This window comes from Ascaphus truei, chromosome 18, assembly GCF_040206685.1.
Source record: "Ascaphus truei isolate aAscTru1 chromosome 18, aAscTru1.hap1, whole genome shotgun sequence".
Taxonomy (NCBI): domain Eukaryota; kingdom Metazoa; phylum Chordata; class Amphibia; order Anura; family Ascaphidae; genus Ascaphus; species Ascaphus truei.
Window position 1 is genome coordinate 6,665,849 of NC_134500.1, and position 20,308 is coordinate 6,686,156.

At 47.1% G+C, this 20,308-nt stretch overlaps 1 protein-coding gene and 1 long non-coding RNA gene across 3 annotated transcripts in view; one reads left to right on the plus strand and one right to left on the minus strand.

The window, feature by feature from the left end:
- Window positions 1-20,308, minus strand: part of IGF1R (insulin like growth factor 1 receptor) — a 156,762-nt gene that overhangs the window by 44,709 nt on the left and 91,745 nt on the right. For both annotated transcript variants that reach the window (XM_075575256.1, XM_075575257.1), the window contains exons 3-8: window positions 15,738-16,047; window positions 11,848-11,987; window positions 7,171-7,315; window positions 2,727-2,941; window positions 1,757-1,883; window positions 774-1,012 (exon numbers count right to left, since the gene is read on the minus strand). In XM_075575256.1, the coding sequence (XP_075431371.1) occupies window positions 774-1,012; window positions 1,757-1,883; window positions 2,727-2,941; window positions 7,171-7,315; window positions 11,848-11,987; window positions 15,738-16,047 (1,176 nt within the window). The remainder of the gene's footprint in view (window positions 1-773; window positions 1,013-1,756; window positions 1,884-2,726; window positions 2,942-7,170; window positions 7,316-11,847; window positions 11,988-15,737; window positions 16,048-20,308) is intronic.
- On the plus strand, window positions 9,201-19,155 carry LOC142468754 (uncharacterized). The gene is made up of 3 exons (XR_012788865.1): window positions 9,201-9,674; window positions 16,941-17,098; window positions 17,543-19,155. It is a non-coding gene; the product is annotated as an uncharacterized LOC142468754 (long non-coding RNA).

The following is a 20,308-nucleotide window of genomic DNA, read 5'->3' on the forward strand; positions in this document are numbered from 1 at the left end:
TATGGAAAGGCAGGGTTGTGAGCATTTGCTCACAAGTGGTAATTTATTTGTTAGAAATTGCATAGAACGTTCTTTGTTTTACTCAACGTATCTCCTCACATTTCCAAAAATATTGGCTAGATTAGAAAATCGATTCATCATTAGAATCGGTATAAAATTCCCTTTCAAGTGATGTATAATTAAAATGATTTTAAAATGACGTGAAATGACCAGCATAAAATGTGGGAAAAGGATATTTTTCTTGAAGTTTCCACATTTTCGGCCACTACTGTGTGTGTGTGTATATATATATATATGTGTGTGTGTATATATATGTGTGTGTGTGTATATATATATATATACACATATATACATACACACATATATATATATATATATATATATATATATATATATATATATATGACTATATATATGACTATATACACACACAAGCGCGTGCGCACACACAAAATTAAACAACATTCCTTTGTCTAGTAAAAATACCCATTCAATCATGCAGGTCTCACTATTACATATTATCTATTATCTAGAACGGTCCATGAGATGTCTTTAAATACAATGTATAACCTCGTTGCATTTAATGTTACCATGTATTTGTTACCATAACTCTGTGCCCAGGACATACATCCTGGTGAAACATGTTAAAATGAAACTATGTATTCTATGTAGCTCCTTCAGGAGTGCTCCAGATTAAATATAAAAGCAAAATAAGAGGGAAAAGCTCCTGAAAGTGAGTCAGTTACAATGGCGCGCCTCAGCGTGGCCGTTACCTGCCGCGTTGGTGCGGATGTACACGATCTTGCTCTTGGCGCCGTGTATGTGGTGGCTCTCCATCATGGTCAGGGTGATGGCTTTAACGTAGATGGCGTACTGAGTCCAGGGCTTCAGTCCCTGCAGGAGTATGCCCGGGTTCTTGTCCTTGTTGGGCGGGAGGTCCACATCCGCCATGTTCCAGCTGTTGGAGCCGCAGGCGTCCTGGCCGTCGTACTCCGTCACGTTGCGGAAGGGACTGGCGTGGGAAGGGAACACATACGGACAGATGATGATACAGCTGGATACAGTATCAAGTTAAAGGAGAGCACACTGCAACATGGGTTGCTGCACTCAGGGTAGGGACCTCTTTATAGTACAGTTATCGAGGGGTTTCAGTATAAACTGCAATAACAATTATTTCCTTCAGTTTTTCTTCGTTGTTCTACGCCGCTTCCATTTTACTTGGCTATTATGAAACCTACACGGGAACTGTACACATTGCTATTACCTGGTGATATAATATATTATCAGTCTGCATCTCTGCAGCTGGGCCGGTGCAGCCATGAAAATGCGCAGGACTTTGTATAGCGTGGCGGTACTTGGGCGTCGCGTTTGTACACGATAATAGTGACAACAGGGGAAATGAAAATGCAGTGGGGGGGGGGAGGCGGGGAGGTGAAAATCTAAAAAGATATATTAATTAAAGTATATATAAAACAATTCCTCTGGGCAATGAAGGGGTTAAGTAAACTTCAGGTGATTTCTTCTAAAACAGGCGGCGGCCAACTCCGGTCCTTAAGGGCCACCGTGGCCAGGTTTTTGGGATACCCCTGCTTCAGCACAGGTGGCTCAGTCAATGACTGCACCATGGGTATCCTTAAAACCCGACCTGTTTGTGGCTCTTGAGGACTGGAATTGGCCGCCCCTGTTCCAGAGGAGACCTGGTGGCGCCTATCCACCGTGAAATGACGCCACGCCGCGATGGGTGGCGGGGACTCACGCTTCTTTGTAGAAGACGGTGAAGCTGATGAGGTCTCTGTAATCTGGGGGTCGGTAACGTTCCCACGTCAGCTTGATCCGGTTCTTCATCGTGGTGTTCGAGATGAAGTTCAGGATGTGGCTTTCACCTACGGCAGAGACACTTGTTAGGAAGGTCATTCATTTCCACAAAACTTTCCTTTGTAGGAGGGGAGGGGGGGGGGGGGGTATGGTTACTGAACTTTAAGGCTCTACCCCTCTTAGCTTTCAACCGTGCAGTCACCTTTACTTTTCCATTTAAAAAAAAAATCATTTTTTTTTTAAAGGCCCGAAGCCTGCACTAGAGTATTCTCACATGGCAACCTTCGCTGCTTATTCTCCCTCTCTCCTCCCCTGCTGCTGCCGCACACAGCTGTTTCCCATACAGACTTCAGAGACGCTCATGTCTTATCCCAAGCTTCCTATGATTAAACGCCTTGAAGTTTAGCGATGGCCAAAGTCCGGAGGGAATGAGCTTAAGCACTAAAGTGAATTCAAACTTGCAGCTCTTTTCTTAGGATAAAAGTACAGTTTGAAAATCAGTGAGCAGAGGGGAGGGGGGGGGGGGGAGGAAACCCAAGGGCTGAAAACAGACACCTTATTGTACAGTATAGCGAGAGAAAAAAAAAGCCTAATATTAAAAAAGAAAAAAAATGTAATAAATGTGATGGGGGAGAACACCTTTAATCTCTTGCTACAATGTTACACAGAGCGGTCTTTGTTAGATCTCTCACTTGCTGCCTCTCCTGGTGCTGACCAACCTTCAAACAACCTAATCAATACACCTCCCCGACGGCAGGCGCACATACTCGCCCTCTTTGCCCTGCCTTGCGATCCCGTAACCGTTTAATTTATCCCTGGTGTCCGTCTGCAAGTCTCGCACGTAGATTGCAAGCTCTTGGTGTCAGTGATCCCCCCCCTGGCACCGGCTCGGTGCGGAGAACGTTACTCACAGGAGGCTCGGTCCCCGTTGTTCCGTGGGTTGATGTCCACCTCGCTCTGCCGCCCCTTGGTACCCGTCACTTCCTCCATCTGGTAAATCTCGGAGGCGCAGAGCTTGGAGTTGAACGCAAAGTACATTTTGCCTTCCTTGATGGTCAGGTTGTGGCGGTTCCAGTCCCAGAGCTGCTGGAGGTTGTTGTTATCGAAGACATAAAAGGAGTAATTCCTGCCAACGGAAAAAAACAAAAGAATTGCTCAAATAGCTCATACTATCAGCTGGGGACATACCTGTCCCTGCACAAGCTTATGGCACTCAAGGGGTCATAGACACTAAATGCATTAAGCACAGGGGTGTCAAACTCAGTCCTCAAGAGCCACCAACAGGCAAGGTTTTGTGGATATCCCTGCTTCAGCACAGATATATATATATATATATATATATATACACACGTGACAATCATATAAATAACAAATAATACAAATAGAAGATCATGGGAATAAGTGCTTCAGAAATAAAAAAATTACCATTTAGGAAGAGGAGTCCCTGCTCCGAAGAGCTTACAATCTAATTGGTAGGTAGGAAGAACGTACAGAGACAGTAGGAGGGCGTTCTGGTAAGTGCATCTGCAGGGGGCCAAGCTTTATGTATCGTGTATAGTATCAGCCACGGTGCTACTCATATGCTTCGTTAATCAGGTGTGTTTTAAGGTGGAGTCAATCAGTGGTCCATCTGTGATGAAGCAGGGATATCCATAAAACCTGGCCTGTTGGTGGCCCTTGAGGACCGAGCTTGACACCCTAACCAAACGGTTAGAGTAAAAAAAAAAAGTCAAACTGTAGCAGGAAATACATAGATTTTTCTCCCCCATATTTATATTCCTGTATTTTGTTTACCCGGTTTTAATTCCCAGTTGAAACGATGGAGCAGCCAGAAATGTGAGCAGGAGAAGCAGAAAGGAGAATTTGTCTTGGCCGGCTCAAGTGAGCAGAGAGCACTTTATACAAGCCTGGGTAATATTTATTAGCTGCACTTTTAACCTGTACAGTATATTTGGATCTCGTCAGGACAGAATGAAAGCACCAACTCTGCCCGATGACAACACACAAAGTTACAAGCCGCTTCCAAATTAGAAGCAAATCTTCCCTGTGTAAACACAAAGCGTTTGTGCAGGGCGCGGCAAAACCCCCACGAAAGTTCATCTTGAAAGCTCAGCCTGTCCCAACCTACTGTTATTATAATATTTAACTCTTTCGCTACCACATGGGCCTAAACTGCAGGGGTATCAATATTCAAGGGGTATGGTGAAAGCAACTGGTATCGCTTTTCCTGAAACACCTGCTGGGTGGTTAAAGCAGGAATACTACACCCCCCTCTTTTAATCTTAATTTTATATGTAAAGCATGTGACAATGAATAATTGTACATTCTTACCTAAGCTGGTAATCGTTTGGTCCTCCTGTTATAAATCTGTAAAACTCCTGATTGTGTGCCTAAAGAAATGGCCGCCTTTTAACACCTGTTATGTGTAACTCATTATTGTTACAGCTTTCAGAGTAATAGACAGTCTGCTGCTTGGAACACATCAACAGACCTGTTTTGTGATACTTTGTGGCCAAACGGCAGAGCTCAAAAAGGGGCGTGTCACAGGCTGTTTCAAAAGAGGAAGTGGATAAGAGTTTCTTAATAGTTGCAATAGCACCAAAGACTGATCAGTATATTAAAAAAATATATATATATGAAAATGGTATTAGGAGTTTAAAAAAATGCAGAAAGTATTATCTAATACAGCAGTGCGCAAAGTGGGGGGGGCAACATTTTTGTGAGGGGGGGGGTGGCAACTGCAGATGCCCCATCTTTTCCCCCATAGCATTTCAATTAAGTGCCGGGGGATCACGTGAGGCCTCTGCATTGTCTCCTACCTTCAAATGACGCCGCGGGGTCATGTGATGTGATGCGTCGCCATGGCAACGCGCGTAAAATGACGTCGCGGGTCACGTGACCCCGCGCGTCATTTGACGCCGGATTTTAGGTAAGGAGGTGGGGGGGGCGGGAGCACAGGGGCCGGCAGGGGGGGGGGGGGTGGCGGAGAACACAATGTTTGCGCGTCCCTGATCTAATACTACAGAACTGATTTAATTAATTTAATTAAAAAAAAACATAGGACTTTTCATGTTTTTACGCTCTAAGGAAGTGCAGAGGCAAATTCCCCATAACAGTACAGCTATTTTTTATTTATTTAAATAACTCTGCAATGCATAATAGCTCTTTGCAATTAATTTTTTATTTCTCCGTTTTTTGGGGTGGGGGTGTTTCCTTGAAGCAGCAGATAGTAGTAAACAAGCTGTGTTTGTGCTTTTTGGAAGTGTGGAGGCGTTTCAGCTGATGCACGGAGCGGAATGTCAGGAATCCCTGATACATTCTGGAGAGAAGCCTGAGAAAGTAAAATGGGGAAGGTTGCCAGGAATTCATCATGTTGGAAACTTTATCCAGACAGGTCAGATAAACCAACCAAGGCAGCGGCTTTCCCAGGACCTCGGAGAACCTGCTCCCCCATCACAGGTGCCCCGGTTCCCCGATCCAGAGCTTCCTGGGAGAGAACAGGTTGCTTGTGTGTGTGTGTGTGTGTGTCGGAGTGAAATGATAAAGCAGGAGGGTAATGGAAAGTGTCCAAACAGCGGCATTCCAGGGCGAGCGAAGCAGAGCCTCACGTTATCCTGCCACAGGCCGCAACACACAAAGAGCGGGTATAAGGGCGGTTAGGGGAGGAGTTATAGGGAGCGGTGAGGGGAGGAGTTATAGGGAGCGGGTACAAGAGCAGTTAGGGGAGGAGTTATAGGGAGTGGTGAGGGGAGGAGTTATAGGGAGCGGGTACAAGAGCAGTTAGGGGAGGAGTTATAGGGAGCAGTTAGGGGAGGAGTTATAGGGAGCGGGTACAAGAGCAGTTAGGGGAGGAGTTATAGGGAGCGGGTACAAGAGCAGTTAGAGGAGGAGTTATAGGGAGCGGGTACAAGAGCAGTTAGGGGAGGAGTTATAGGGAGTGGTGAGGGGAGGAGTTATAGGGAGCAGTGAGGGGAGGAGTTATAGGGAGCGGTGAGGGGAGGAGTTATAGGGAGCGGGTACAAGAGCAGTTAGGGGAGGAGATATAGGGAGCGGTGAAGGGAGGAGTTATAGGGAGCGGGTACAAGAGCAGTTAGGGGAGGAGTTATAGGGAGCGGGTACAAGAGCAGTTAGGGGAGGAGTTATAGGGAGCGGGTACAAGAGCAGTTAGAGGAGGAGTTATAGGGAGTGGTGAGGGGAGGAGTTATAGGGAGCAGTGAGGGGAGGAGTTATAGGGAGCAGTGAGGGGAGGAGTTATAGGGAGCGGTGAGGGGAGGCGTTATAGGGAGCGGGTACAAGAGCAGTTAGGGGAGGAGTTATAGGGAGCGGTGAAGGGAGGAGTTATAGGGAGCGGGTACAAGAGCAGTTAGGGGAGGAGTTATAGGGAGCGGGTACAAGAGCAGTTAGAGGAGGAGTTATAGGGAGCGGGTACAAGAGCAGTTAGGGGAGGAGTTATAGGGAGTGGTGAGGGGAGGAGTTATAGGGAGCAGTGAGGGGAGGAGTTATAGGGAGCGGTGAGGGGAGGAGTTATAGGGAGCGGGTACAAGAGCAGTTAGGGGAGGAGTTATAGGGAGCGGTGAGGGGAGGAGTTATAGGGAGCGGTGAGGGGAGGCGTTATAGGGAGCGGATACAAGAGCAGTTAGGGGAGGAGTTATAGGGAGCGGTGAGGGGAGGAGTTATAGGGAGCGGGTACAAGAGCAGTTAGGGGAGGAGTTATTGGGAGCGGGTACAAGAGCAGTTAGGGGAGGAGTTATAGGGAGCGGGTAAAAGAGCAGTTAGGGGAGGAGTTATAGGGAGCGGGTAAAAGAGCAGTTAGGGGAGGAGTTATAGGGAGCGGGTACAAGAGCAGTTAGAAGAGGAGTTATAGGGAGCAGTTAGGGGAGGAGTTATAGGGAGCAGGTACAAGAGCAGTTAGGGGAGGAGTTATAGGGAGCGGTGAGGGGAGGAGATATAGGGAACACTAAGGGGAGGAGTTATAGGGAGCGATGAGGGGAGGAGTTATAGGGAATGGTGAGGGGAGGAGTTATAGGGAGCGGTGAGGGGAGGAGATATAGGGAGGGGTCAGAGGAGTAGTTATAGGGAGCAGTGAGGGGAGGCGTTATAGGGAGCAGTGAGGGGAGGAGTTATAGGGAGCGGTGAGGGGAGGAGTTATAGGGAGCGGTGAGGGGAGGAGCTATAGGGAGCGGTGAGAGGAGGCGTTATAGGGAATGGTGAGGGGAGGCGTTATAGGGAGCAGTTAGGGGGATGAGTGATAGGGAGCGGTTATAGGATCCGTTAGGGGGTCCTTTATAACACCCTTTTGGTACCAATGGGGTCTCAAACCCATTCTTTCGTTGCCCTGAGAGCTGTGGTACTCACCCTTCCAGCTGATCCTCTCCTAGAATGTAGCGCAGGCTTTTCAGGAAGGACAGAGAGACCAGCGCGTGGGAATGACGGATCTTCACGTACCCGGTCACCGTCTCCATCAGTCCCATGAAGTTCTCCAGCTCCGAGGCAATATTTTCTACATAACACAAGGCGCGGCCAGGTTAAAAGGAGGGGGTAAAGTACTGGGAACGTTACGGTTACACAGATAACGGACTCCATGCTGTGAGGCCACTTCCCTTTGCTGGAGAAGATCTGATCATGTATTTGAATGAAAGTGAACTTTTCACAGGAAAACAGCTAATCCGCATATTGAAGCGCGGTCGCGGAAGCAGAGAGTAGATTTAGGGGGACGGCCCTAAAAAGAGGCAATCCAAGCCGTTTTTCCTTCTTCATTTATTTTTAATACAGGGTTGAAGCGGGGGGGTCACCGGAGGCGAGCCCCAGTCACTTCAGCTCCAGGGACCCCCTGCTTCCGGAGGTACTTACCACTCAAGGGATCACATTTAGGGCGGAGCTTCAAAGCTCCCGGGCCCAGCGGGCCAATAGGAAACCATGATGTCATCCGCTGCAGCTTCCTATTGGCACATGTGACATGGGGCTTTAAACCTCAGAAAATGGCAGAGACACCGGGGCCACTTTCGGAGATCGGTATCTCCGGAAGCAGGCGGTTCCCAGAGCTGAAATTAATGGGGTTCAGCTCCTGACACCGTCTGCCTTAAACCCGTATATATATAAAAAAAAAAAAAAACTAAAAACGGCTTGTATTTCCTCTAACTTCACTTACTTAAAATTCTCAATGTCTATCCACGTTTCCTTGGTGCTTACCCTAAATGTTTTTGAATTCCGATACTACTTTCACACCAATACTTGTAGAAAGTTCTATATAACCACTCCCCTTTTAAAGCTGCAGTTCAGGCAATATCCTGCATGTGTGGTTTTTTTAATAAATCAGTTCTGTAGTAAGAAAAAATACTTTTAGCATTCTTTAACAACAACAACTTTGAAAGACCAATTTTCTTGTATTCTATTTTAACAAGCATGCTTGTTCCTATAGCAACGATTTACATTCCCCATATTTAAAGATGTCGCCAAACTTTGCCGATCAATAGACGGAGAACGAATTGACCGGCAGCTATCCAGTTCTTTAGGTAATTAGAGATTGCCCACGTGAAACTATTGAAGTAAAAAAAAAAAAATAAAAAAAAAGACTGAACTGCAGCTTTAATAAACAAGGAATCTCATATTTGCAGTGTACCCCATTCTGGCCTAAACTGTGCCACAAACCAGCTTCAAAACAAGAAGAAAAAAAACACGCACTTGTTATGTTATTTGTTTTCACCTACAGACGGAGCACTTAGTTTTACCCCTCCATAAATTGGGAGTGTCGGAATTAGCAGCTGCTCAGGTGCTCGGGAATAATATTTCCACAAACGCCTCTCGCAGTTTTTTGAGAGATGAGTAGAAAAAAAAGTTGAGTTTGCAACAAAAAAAACACAAATGATTTTATTAGGTGCATAGTGTCCGGCCGCGGGAAGTTTGGGGCGAAGCTGGTTGAAACCTGGCATAGTACAGGGAAAGCATGTTCTTGTGCCATTTCACAAAATGTGTCCTACTGGCAATTGTTTATTTAGCACAGCGACCAAAAGCTCCAATTAACACAAGCCTGAATATTGCCATGTGTGGAAGGTTAGGCCAGCCCATCACTGTAGCTGAATGACTCTGCAGACATACGGTACGTATACTTTTGTACGTTTATATACGCATCATGACCTTTTGTTTACCGACGCTATATATACATATACACAGACGAGCCGACATCTATCAGCAGAATTTGCAACTTGATGTAAAACCCCTCACTGCCAGAAGAGGTTTCCAGCACATTAAAGAGAAAGGCTTTTGTTCAACCTCTCCAAAAACAGGCATCTCGTCCGCGCTGGGGTTTTATTGGGGCACCGGTTTTGTTTCTTGAATTGGAGTATCCGGCTGACATGCAGTAAAATTAATGTGCTGATTCATTCCGCTCCAGCCCTGCATCAGGAAAGTGACAGGTACAGCGTGGAAAGAGATACTGTTAAGCTCTCATTCATAACTTCTGCATGAAACTGCCGGCGTTTCCAAGAATACTCGGCACCGATGCCAGTAACAGGTCCCGAGCTTTCAGCAGGCTCTCTCCTGGCAACGCTCACGCCAACAGTCCTGCGCCACATGAGTTTATCAAGCTTCCGCCGTGGTCACGTGGCTGACAAACTTAATCTGTAGCCTTGTCCCAGGCTCAACACTCAACCTGCCCTATCTGAATACCCTTCACCCCACTGGAGGGGTAACTACCGCAATGCGCATCAAGTCAAACAACGCAGGGTGCGGAATCCCAGCTGAGCGGTAACAGGTTAAATGAGACGCCTTTATGTAATATCCCATAAGAACAAAACATCGGGCGCTGGTGCTCAGTGTTACCACATCTGTTTGCCTGGAACTGTTTGCGGTTGGACATACCGGTAAGATATATATGATTATTTTTTGTGTATATTACTCCCGCTGTGAACACACCGTGCTGTGCATAGGCATTTTAAGAGTCCCTGCCCTGCAGAACTTACAATCTATGATGTAATGTATGTTGCTTTGCAATGCGCTGCTGCTTTCCTTTAGCAGACAAAGGGTTAAGGAGTGGCTCAGTGACTAAAGACACAGACTCTGATAAGAATGACACAGCGTGTGAAGCAGGGGAGTCTGGGAATTCCCGGTGTCGGCTCCTTGTGACCTTGGGCAAATCACTTTATCTCCCTGTGACTCAGGCACCAAAACCATAGAGTGTAAGCTCTGCGGGGCAGGGACTGTGTGTGCAACATTCCTACGTGCTGCACACCGCGTGCTATACTGTAAGTGTGACGCGCCGTGTCCCATTTGGGGAAAGGCGCTATATGAAATAAAGTTATTATTATTATTACGTTCTTCCCCTGACTTGGGAAGATTTCAAATAAAATCGCCCGACTGATTTATATTGAGCTGAGCCCTGAGAAAGCAGAAGATATTCTCCACGTAAGTCTGGGAAGAACTCTATCCAAATGGTGAAGCATGCAGAGATTATCTTGCTGAAATAGCGCTGGCTCGGACGCGCACGGGAGCAGATGGGCCGGAGACAGCAGCAGGACAGGGTCCAAAGTCATAGCTGGACACTGGCTATTTCCGCAGGTGTGAGATCTCTCTGCTTTGTGAGTCTCTGTGCTGCGGCCAGCACATACAATCTGCCACCTGGGGGAGCGCCCCCTAACCTCCCGTACACCGAGGTGCGAAATCTGGGTGCTTCTCCCCCCTCTTCTCATTGCGGGGCCAGGGCGAGCTAATGGACACTGTCCCCATGTAGCTGACGGATCTCAGGGGCAGAAGTCGGGGATGGGGCCAGGCGTGTGTGTGGGGAAACGAGAAAGCACTTTTTCGGAACCGAAAGAGTAGCAAATGCATGCAGCAGCCTCCCAGCATTGAAGCAAATCCAGTCCAAGGATTAACCTGCAGATACATGGGAAGCCTTCTTGGCATAGGAACTACTAAATAAAAGGTCAAGTCTGCCATTGTGTAGGAAGTTGGGGAACTGGCCGCACAACAGCAAGAGGGGGCAACCTCCAGGCCACAAGGGCCACGACAGGGGCCGGTTTTCAGGATACCCCTGATTCAGCGCAGGTGGCTCAATCAGTGATTGATTGAGCCACCTACGCTGAAGCAGGGATATCCTTAAAACCGGACCTGTTGGTGGCCCTTGAGGACTGGAGTTGGCCTTAGAGAAGTGTGCTGTGTTTGTGTGCTCACATTTCTTTATACCTGTGGCCCTTTTGTCAGAGATTGTAAGCTCTTGAGCCCGGGGACTTTATTACCTGCGCTGCCATTCCCTGGCAATGTAAGTTGTGTGCATGTTTATGCTATAAGCATTGTGCTGATTATTGGGGGGACACGGAAAATAACACAAGCTCAGAGTGAGAGAATTCTAGAACGAGAGGTCACGCTCTCACACTGGAGGGCGGCAGCCTCAGGGGAAATGCTTCTGCATTGAAAGAGTGGTGGATACATGGAACAGCCACCCGACAGAGGTAATTAAAGGTTAATGCAGCACGGTCATTAAAAAACCACTTGGGGTAGACACAAGGCTATCCTACCGATGTGGCAAAGGTCATTGCTCCTGCTGGAATGCTATGGGCCAGCTTGATGGCGGTGTGACTGCGTCTGGCCCCGCGCTGTTCCCCGGCCAAACTTCTCTAATCACAGTTTAATATTGGGGTGGTTAAATCAACCGACCAACATTTAAACTGTGGCTACCGGGGCGGGGGGAGAGCTCGGGGGGCCCTGCAAGTGCCAGCATCTCCTCCTGCTGCCATGTGACGGCGCGTCGCCATGACAACACGACGCGAGGGCGAGCAAGAGGCCGGCTCCGCTGCAGGTAAGGAGGCAAGAGATCCAGCCAAACCCCCAGCCGGCCCTGAGTTCGGCGGCGAGAGAGTCGGTGAAATTGTGCGTAATCACCGCCGTTGAACCCTTTGGAAAGCCTGTTATCACTGGGAGCGCAGCCCAGGATTATGCCGGATGTTTAACAGGTAGGCAGCCTGGGAAGGCCCCCTGGTTTTCTGCCACCATATTGTTTGCCCAAGCCCCGCCCCTTCCCCCAGAATCCCGCATACTTACGGCCCTTGCGGATGTTAAGCAGCAGGTTTCCCTTCAGCACGGTGCATCCCTCCAGCATCTGGGCCGAGGTGACAGAGTCGATGGTCTTCTCCCCATTGCAGATTTTGGGGCAGAGACCCTCGCAGGGGCTGCAGGACATGCTGGGGGGAGAGAGAAGCGTAGGGCACTGAGAACACTAGAACTGAAATCCCTCTCCCCCACTTCAGGAGCACGGCAAGAATGGCCCTCAGCAAGCAGGACACAGCACGCGGCGCCCGTACGGAGCCCGCACAACACTTAGACTGTAAGCTCTTTGGGCAAGCAACGCCTTCCTTATTACTGATCTCTTTGTATAGTGTGTGTATACAAATGTGTGTGTTATAGAGATAAACCCAAAACGCTATATTATTGTATAAATAGAAATATCACGCCCCTACATACATTTTTATTTATAAAAATATAATTATAAAGATGGATTGTGTGCGTATATGTGTGTGTGCGTATGTGTGTGTGTATATATACATATATATATATATATATATATATACATATGTGTTTGTGTATATACACACGTGTGTGTGTGTATTTGTGTGTGTATATGTGTGTGTATATGTGTGTATGTGTATATATACACGTGTGTGTGTATATGTGTATATGCGTGTGTATATGTGTGTGTGTGTGTGTTTGTATGTGTGTGTGCGTATGTGTGTGTGTATATATATGTTTGTGTATATATACACGTGTGTGTGTATATGTGTGTGTGTGTATATGTGTGTGTGTGTATATGTGTATATGTGTGTATGTATATATGTGTGTATGTATATATGTGTGTATGTATATATGTGTGTATGTATGTATTAATGTATGTATGTATAGATATCTATATATATATATAAATAATTTTCCTGTCTTCCGTGACTTCTCTCGGGCACCTGTAAATCGATTCCACGCTTAGTTTTTTTTAACTCTCGTTTGAAGAGCAGAGAGGAGCTTCCCCGCCTTGGCAGCGACAGTTTCCAAATAACACAAGTGTGATATGCCACACGTCTGGCAGCCACATGAGAATGTTACAGGACCACGTGTGCCGCGCCTGATCTCCGCTGCAGATGGGAACTGCGCGAGACCGATATTCCCGGGCCCAGTATCGCGCCTCCTCCACTTTCTCTACCCGAGCTGATAAGACACAGCGTGTCCTTTCTATGCCAGCCGGCCCTGCACAGACTTCCCATGCTATATATCTCTGTGTGATATTACCTTACTTCCCAGCGGGAAGCGCAGCCAGCCCTTCCATCGTCAACCCCAATCACAAACATTGCTACTGTAACAATCACAAACATTGCTACTGTGACAATCACAAACATTGCTACTGTAACAATCACAAACATTGCTACTGTAACAAACATTGCTACAGTGACAATCACAAACATTGCTACTGTAACAATCACAAACATTGCTACTGTGACAATCACAAACATTGCTACTGTAACCATCACAAACATTGCTACTGTAACCATCAAAACAAACAAATGGAACTCCATTTAAAAAGGCAATCTAATGGGGGATTGTTACATTTTATTTTAACATAGCATTGAAGCGGAGGTCTCTGGATCTGAACGCCATCCATTTCCGTACACGGGTCCCCCTGCTTCCCGAGATACTTAACGCCGTAGGGGGTGCCAGCAGCCGCTCGGCAAGTAAGGAATCACGTAATAGCCACTATTCAAAGCTGCCGCGCCCTGCGGGCCAATAGGAAGCTGTGATGTCATCCAGTGCAGCTTCCTATTGGTCCCATGTGACGCGGGAGCTTGAAAAATCGTAGATACCGGCACCCTCTTCGGAGGCAAGTATCACTGGAAGCAGGGGGACCCCGGAGAAGAGGTGAATGGGGTTCCGCCCCGGAGACCCCCTGCTTCTATTCTGTGTAAAATATAATAATAATCGGCCGTTGGATTGCTCCGTTAATTGCAGATGAAGTCTCAGGATTCCTCCATTTATACCAGTGTTTTTCAACCTGTCCTCTATTGTATGTATTGTATGTCTTTATTTATATAGCGCCAAAAATGTACTCGGCGCTTCACAAAGAATACAGTACAGTGAATTAAAATACATTAAGCGCAGCAAAATCAGACAATAGGAAGGGAAATACCTGCCCCGGAGAGCTTACAATCTAAGAGGTTTGATGGGAGACTTACAGACAGCAGGTGAGGGAGTAAGTGCTGTAGATGGGTGTGCTTGGCCACAATGGGTGGTAGGAGTGACTGAGTGTGGGACAGTAACCATGAGTGCAGGCTGTTGGGATACTTAACTTGTGGGGTGAGTTTTAAGGTTAGTCAGTATTAAATCAGAAGGTTAACACCATTTACAGGGGAAGAGGTGGCAGGGAGGCATGGGTGAGATCGGGTGTATGTCTGGCTTCAGGCTTAGGGGAGATCCCCAGCAGCAGGAAGGAGTAGATAGAGGGTGTGGATAGAGGATTTGTGTGGGTGTTTTTTATTGAGGGGTAAAGAAGTTGTTGGGAGAGAGGTGTATGAATAATGGTGCAGTGGGGAAGTTGTAGCGAACAGAAACGCTCACAAAGGAGTGAGGAAACAGTAAACTGGCAAAGCAATAGGGAGGGCATAGTGAGATGCAGGAGGAGAGGGCATAGTGAGATGCAGGAGGAGAGGGCATAGTGAGATGCAGGAGGAGAGGGCATAGTGAGATGCAGGAGGAGAGGGCATGGTGAGATGCAGGAGGAGAGGGCATGGTGAGATGCAGGAGGAGAGGGCATAGTGAGATGCAGGAGGAGAGGGCATAGTGAGATGCAGGAGGAGAGGGCATAGTGAGATGCAGGAGGAGAGGGCATGGTGAGATGCAGGAGGAGAGGGCATGGTGAGATGCAGGAGGAGAGGGCATGGTGAGATGCAGGAGGAGAGGGCATGGAGAGATGCAGGAGGAGAGGGCATAGTGAGATGCAGGAGGAGAGGGCATAGTGAGATGCAGGAGGAGAGGGCATGGTGAGATGCAGGAGGAGAGGGCATGGTGAGATGCAGGAGGAGCGACTTCCCAGGTATTGGAGGATAGGAAGAGTCCTGTAGGAAATATTACAGTGGGAGATTACTGTGGGGGGGGGGGGGGGAGCGTTTAAAATAAAATTAGCTAATAGAAATGTTGCTCTTTAAGAAGAATTGTTTTATATTTCGACATTAGTTTTTAATGTAATAATTATAACAAAGTTATCAGATGTGGACGTTACCTGTTATCATGTTATACATTATATTTGAATAGCATAATAAACCCAACCACCGCAATAATATTTTCACGTGCGCAGGATAATCAATTAAATGGTTCGTCAAGTCTGAAGAAATGGAAGTTAGTTTATGGAGTGGAGGAGATTACAAAATTAACACGTTATGTAAACATGGGGAGGATGCTGATCCAGGGAGTAATCAGATTGCCATTGCTGGAGTCAGGAAGGAATTTATTTTTCCCCTAATGAGATATCATTGGATGATATGACACTGGGGTTTTTTGTTTGCCTTCCTCTGGATCAATATACTGTAAGTACGGATATAGGATAAAGTATCTGTCGTCTAAATATAGCGTAGGTTGAACTTGATGGACGTATGTTTTTTTTCAACCTCATCTACAATGTAACTATGCAACTATGTAACTATGCAACTCATTTCTATGTAACTGTGTAACTGTGTAACTATGTAACTATGCAACTCATTTCTATGTAACTGTGTAACTATGTAACTATGCAACTCATTTCTATGTAACTGTGTAACTATGTAACTATGCAACTCATTTCTATGTAACTGTGTAACTATGTAACTATGCAACTCATTTCTATGCCACTGTAACAGAGACGCTGATTGGACGATATGAAAAATCAAGGATATCAATAATAGAATAACTTTATGGATTACCTCTCGCTGCCGTTGAGCATGTACCCAGACGGGCATTCTTCAACGCACTCCCCATTGTGGATGATGAATTTAGTGTAGCCGCTGATCTCCGAGAGAACGGTTGAGCAGAAGTCCCGGGTGACGCAGCGCCAGCCCTTGAACCTGTACGTGTTGGGAGGGCAGTTCTGCACGCAGCGGTCCTCGTAGTAGTAATGGTGGCACGCCACGCAGGCGGTATCGTTGTCGGGAGCGGTGCAGCTGCCCAGGCACTCAGAGTGGCAGCACTCGTTGCGATCCGTGCAGGCTTGCTTCCCGCAGACGCTGGGGCACACTGCGGGCAGAAAAATCAACACAAATCAGCGTTATTAAACCCCGCTGCTTCCAAACTCAATCAATCAATATATCAACTTTATGCTGTAGCTTCCACCCCCGCCCCAAATAAGCAGAGTGAAAATCATAAAACTACAAGTAGTGCTGATCTATTGTTTGTTTTTACATTTTTTCCAAAACAAATTAATGTACTTTTGCTGCATTTTCGCCTTTTTTCGGTCTCTGGCAGCTGTTACTATAGCAACCTGTGCGTGAGTGACAGCGCCCGTTTTAAATTTCCTGAGAGGCACTTTTTTTTTAGTAACCGGCATCTCCAGAAGGCAAGTACAGAATTTTAAAAGGGTGGCGGGCGTTGCAGGCGACTACAGCAATGGTAAAAAGGAATCTGTATTTTTATTGGGAGGAAAGGGGGATTAACGTATATATATATAAAAAAAACATAGGCAGCAGGTAACTCCACGCAGGGGAAGCAACCAGGTCAACATCATTCTCAATTACTGACCGGATCACAGGCAGGACTCTGCTGGTCAGTGGCCCAACCCCAGAGGTGGTCAGGTGGGGATATTTAATCAGCATTAAGCAGTGCATGCTGGGGCCGCTCAGCGGGTTTGTGGGGCCTCTCTGGCTGCAGAGGGGGTTAGGGTTCCTGATGGATGTGACTACAATATGACGGTTTGGCAGTGCACAGTAACGCCCGCCGAACCTCACCACGACCATTGGAATCCTCCAACTGTTTGAGCCTAGAAATCTGATACAATATCTCACGTCTAAAACAATTATCGGCGCTGCGATGCATCAAAAGCTATAAAATCTCTGAAGATGGGTGTTAGAATTAAATGACTTTACAAAGCACAGCGGGGGTCTTTATATACATTGTTTAATTTGCCTCCACAGTCATTATCGTCCATCACAAATGGTGCGGGACCATAAAATCCAACCACCGCCTTTGGAAAAGACCCCCCCCCCACCTGTGAATACGAAGCATCTCTTCGCCGAGCAAGGGATGTGTGAACAAGCGCTGTATTTGTAACGCATCCAACACACCTGGCCAGGTAACTGCTTCAAACCCAAGAGATTAAAAAAAAAAAAAAGGTCCAACTCTTCCCCGTGGAAAATTTGATTCTATATGGTAACTAGGAAATTGTTTTCATGAAGGATGCTACGGAGACCACCCAACCAACATAGTATAGTGCCAATACTTTCAAAAACGTGTCAATTCCCAATATGGAATAAATAAAAAACCACCTGCCCCCGCTCACAGTCTTTGTATTATAATAAAGGAGCCAATATATACTACTCCATCTCCTGGAACCGGAAGGGAGGGTTACGTAAATGGTCCTTGGTAAATATGGCATTACAAAAACATGCAAGAAAATATTCGGCTTTGGTCTGAATTTCTACTATTTTCCTGCCAAAACGACTCTGCATAGCGATCCCGATCCAACCGGGAAACACTCAACTGATTTCCTGTTTGTTTTTTGTTTTTTTACATTTAGAAACCCTTTGTAAAGAAAATATTACGTTTGGAAACCCCTAAGCCCCCGCAGATCACAGCAGCATTATTTTTGTGCGACATTCTATGTTCCGGAGGATGTCCGGCATTTAGCGGAGCCTGCTCTGCGAAAGGGGTAATATGAAGAGATCAAAGATTTCAATAACAAATGTGACATTCGCTGGCAGCACAAGTGTTAACGCCCATCTACTGCTGAACACATGGTTAGAACGGCCCCCACAAAAATCACATTCCAGTGGCCCTTATGCAAGCATAATTATACATAACGAAGGACAGATGAGCAAACACTCATATCCTCACTGCACTTCCCAATATACTATCTGCACACAGCACGCTGCTACAAATATCCTGCAGGTGTCTGTCTGTCTGTCTGTCTGTCTGTCTGCATGGCCGTTTTCCTTTTAAACGCGAAGGGAAAAGGGAGTTTCAGGACTATTCCGACACACGCGGTGGCATCAAACGTGGCAGGGGTGGCATGTTACCTTCTGGTGGGATGGATTACAACCAGGGTTCTCTACCCCAGTCCTCAAGAACACCCCCCCCCCCCCGCAACTGTCTTCAACTGAGCCACCTGCGTTGAAGCTGGGATGTCCTTAAAACTGGACCTGTTGGGTGGTCCTGAGGACTAGCGTTGAGAACCCCTGCACTACAAGTCTTCTTGTGGCCCGCTAGCCATACCGTGTAACAAAGACTGTAAACACAAACAGATCTGAACGGTGGGAGTCGTAAGCCAAGCGTTTCATGTCATTAATATGCACTCTCTGGCTACACCTCTGTGACAGCTCCCACCTTATTGTTTAATACATGTAAAACATTATTTCTGTGTGTTTAGCACACCCGTCTTACACACATGGTGCAAAACATTCCTTTTAATTCCTCCCTTCCCCCGCCCACCCCCAGCACATACTCCTAGAGAATTTTTGAGCGAATTAAAGTGCTTGGCACTGTGATTAATGTAAGCACGGGGACACGGGCCTGATCAGGGGAACATTGGCATCTTTTCAGCATTCGTTACTTGGATAGGACACCAGGAATCCGCACGTATTGCATACTCCCTGGTATTACTTTGCAACGTTACACGGATAAGCACCTGCGCACTTCTTATTCTGCATCAGCGGAAGAGAGCGTTTGGGAAATTTGGTCCGATCACGCCCCATCGGCCGACGTAGACTAATCCACTAAATCCCAATCGGCACTAGGGTACCGTGTACGTATATCACAGATCCCGTTACGTATATATATGCTGAATAAATAAGTTGGTGTGAAATGCGCTTGGGGTAACCATTTTGGAGCACAGTTCGGATCCCGGGTTGATCCCTCCCTGTGCCTCCGTCACCCACATTTAGATTGTAAGCTCTCCGGAGCAGAGTCTCTCAAAGTTCTACTACATACAGCGCCTCACAGGCAGCCGGTGCTACACTGATGAAACAAAAACAAACATTAATAGGGTGATGGTGTACAGGGGCCAAAAAAGAAGCCCGGCGAAACGCACTAAATGTTTCTAGTGTCGCGTGCGTCAGGTATGTGGGTGGAGGGGGTGGAGAACAGGTTAGACCCCCATGAAAATAAAGCACACTGCAGTACATACTGAAGAGAAATGAGAGCTGGACAATGCGGTTGACCTGCATCCTTTATCTGGGCCGGAATAGGAAACGAGTGCAGCCATACTCGTTACTGCTCTGCATAGAAGCACGTTTACTTTCTTGCAGCAACGCATTAACCGCGTCACTGCCAGAGGCCTGCAGCACAATGCAGTGATACACGGCTGACCCGACCCCCTCCCCTCCCCCGGCAGCATGGCGCAGCGAGGGGACCTTTAATTCAGCCCCTGCTGCTGGTGGGAAAACTGAAGAAGATTCCTCCGCGTCTCGGCCATCTGGAGAACGCGGCCGTCAGGTGAATAAACAGCCCATACAGAGGAGAGCGCAAGAGCTCGGCCAATGAGGGAAGACTTCTGGCACACACCGGCCGTTATCCTGGGCCAGGCCTGGCTTCAGGCCCATGTGGGCGACCTGCAGGCTGCCAGCAGTGGGAGAAATCCTTTAAAAAGATTCTCTCTCTCCTTGTAAAATGACACATAATCCTTCCTATTACTTTGCGCTCAAAAGGCACCCGGGGTCGCAGGGCAGCCACCACTTGTAACCGCACGGCTGCCCTAAACTCACCCCGAATGAAAAGCAACGTGTGTTTATATATTCCCCGTACACTGTTACTTTGTGCTGTTAAGAATGAGGTTTCTCAGCCCGGGTATTAAAAGTGTTAGGAATGTGAGCGAGAGGGTCACACGTGGGCCCCCCGCCATGCACCTTTTCTTTATTGCAACTCCAAATGTCGGGGCTGCCGTGTTCACCAACTTTTGCCGCTATTAAGCGCGGCTGGCTTCTCTCAGGATACGGTCAGTTCACAAATCACTTCGCAGACCAGAAGGTCACGGAACAATGTTCTCTGGTAATAATTATAGGCATTTTCTTATTTAGTGCGCACATTATGTTGCCGCCATACGGAGACCCTGCCCCAAATTGCTGAACTTCTCGTTTTTGTGCCTGAAGCACAAGGAAATAAAAAGGGATTTGCCCCGGGGGCACAAGGACTTCAAAGGCCGCGTCCTTACCAATAAACCCCTTCCCCAGCAGTTCCGTTCTGCCCTCCAAAATACCGCCAAATATGTGGTTGCCAGGGAAACAGTAGGAGTTTAAAGAAGGATTTAAAAATACCTGTCCGATATATATATATATTTTTTAAAGAAAGA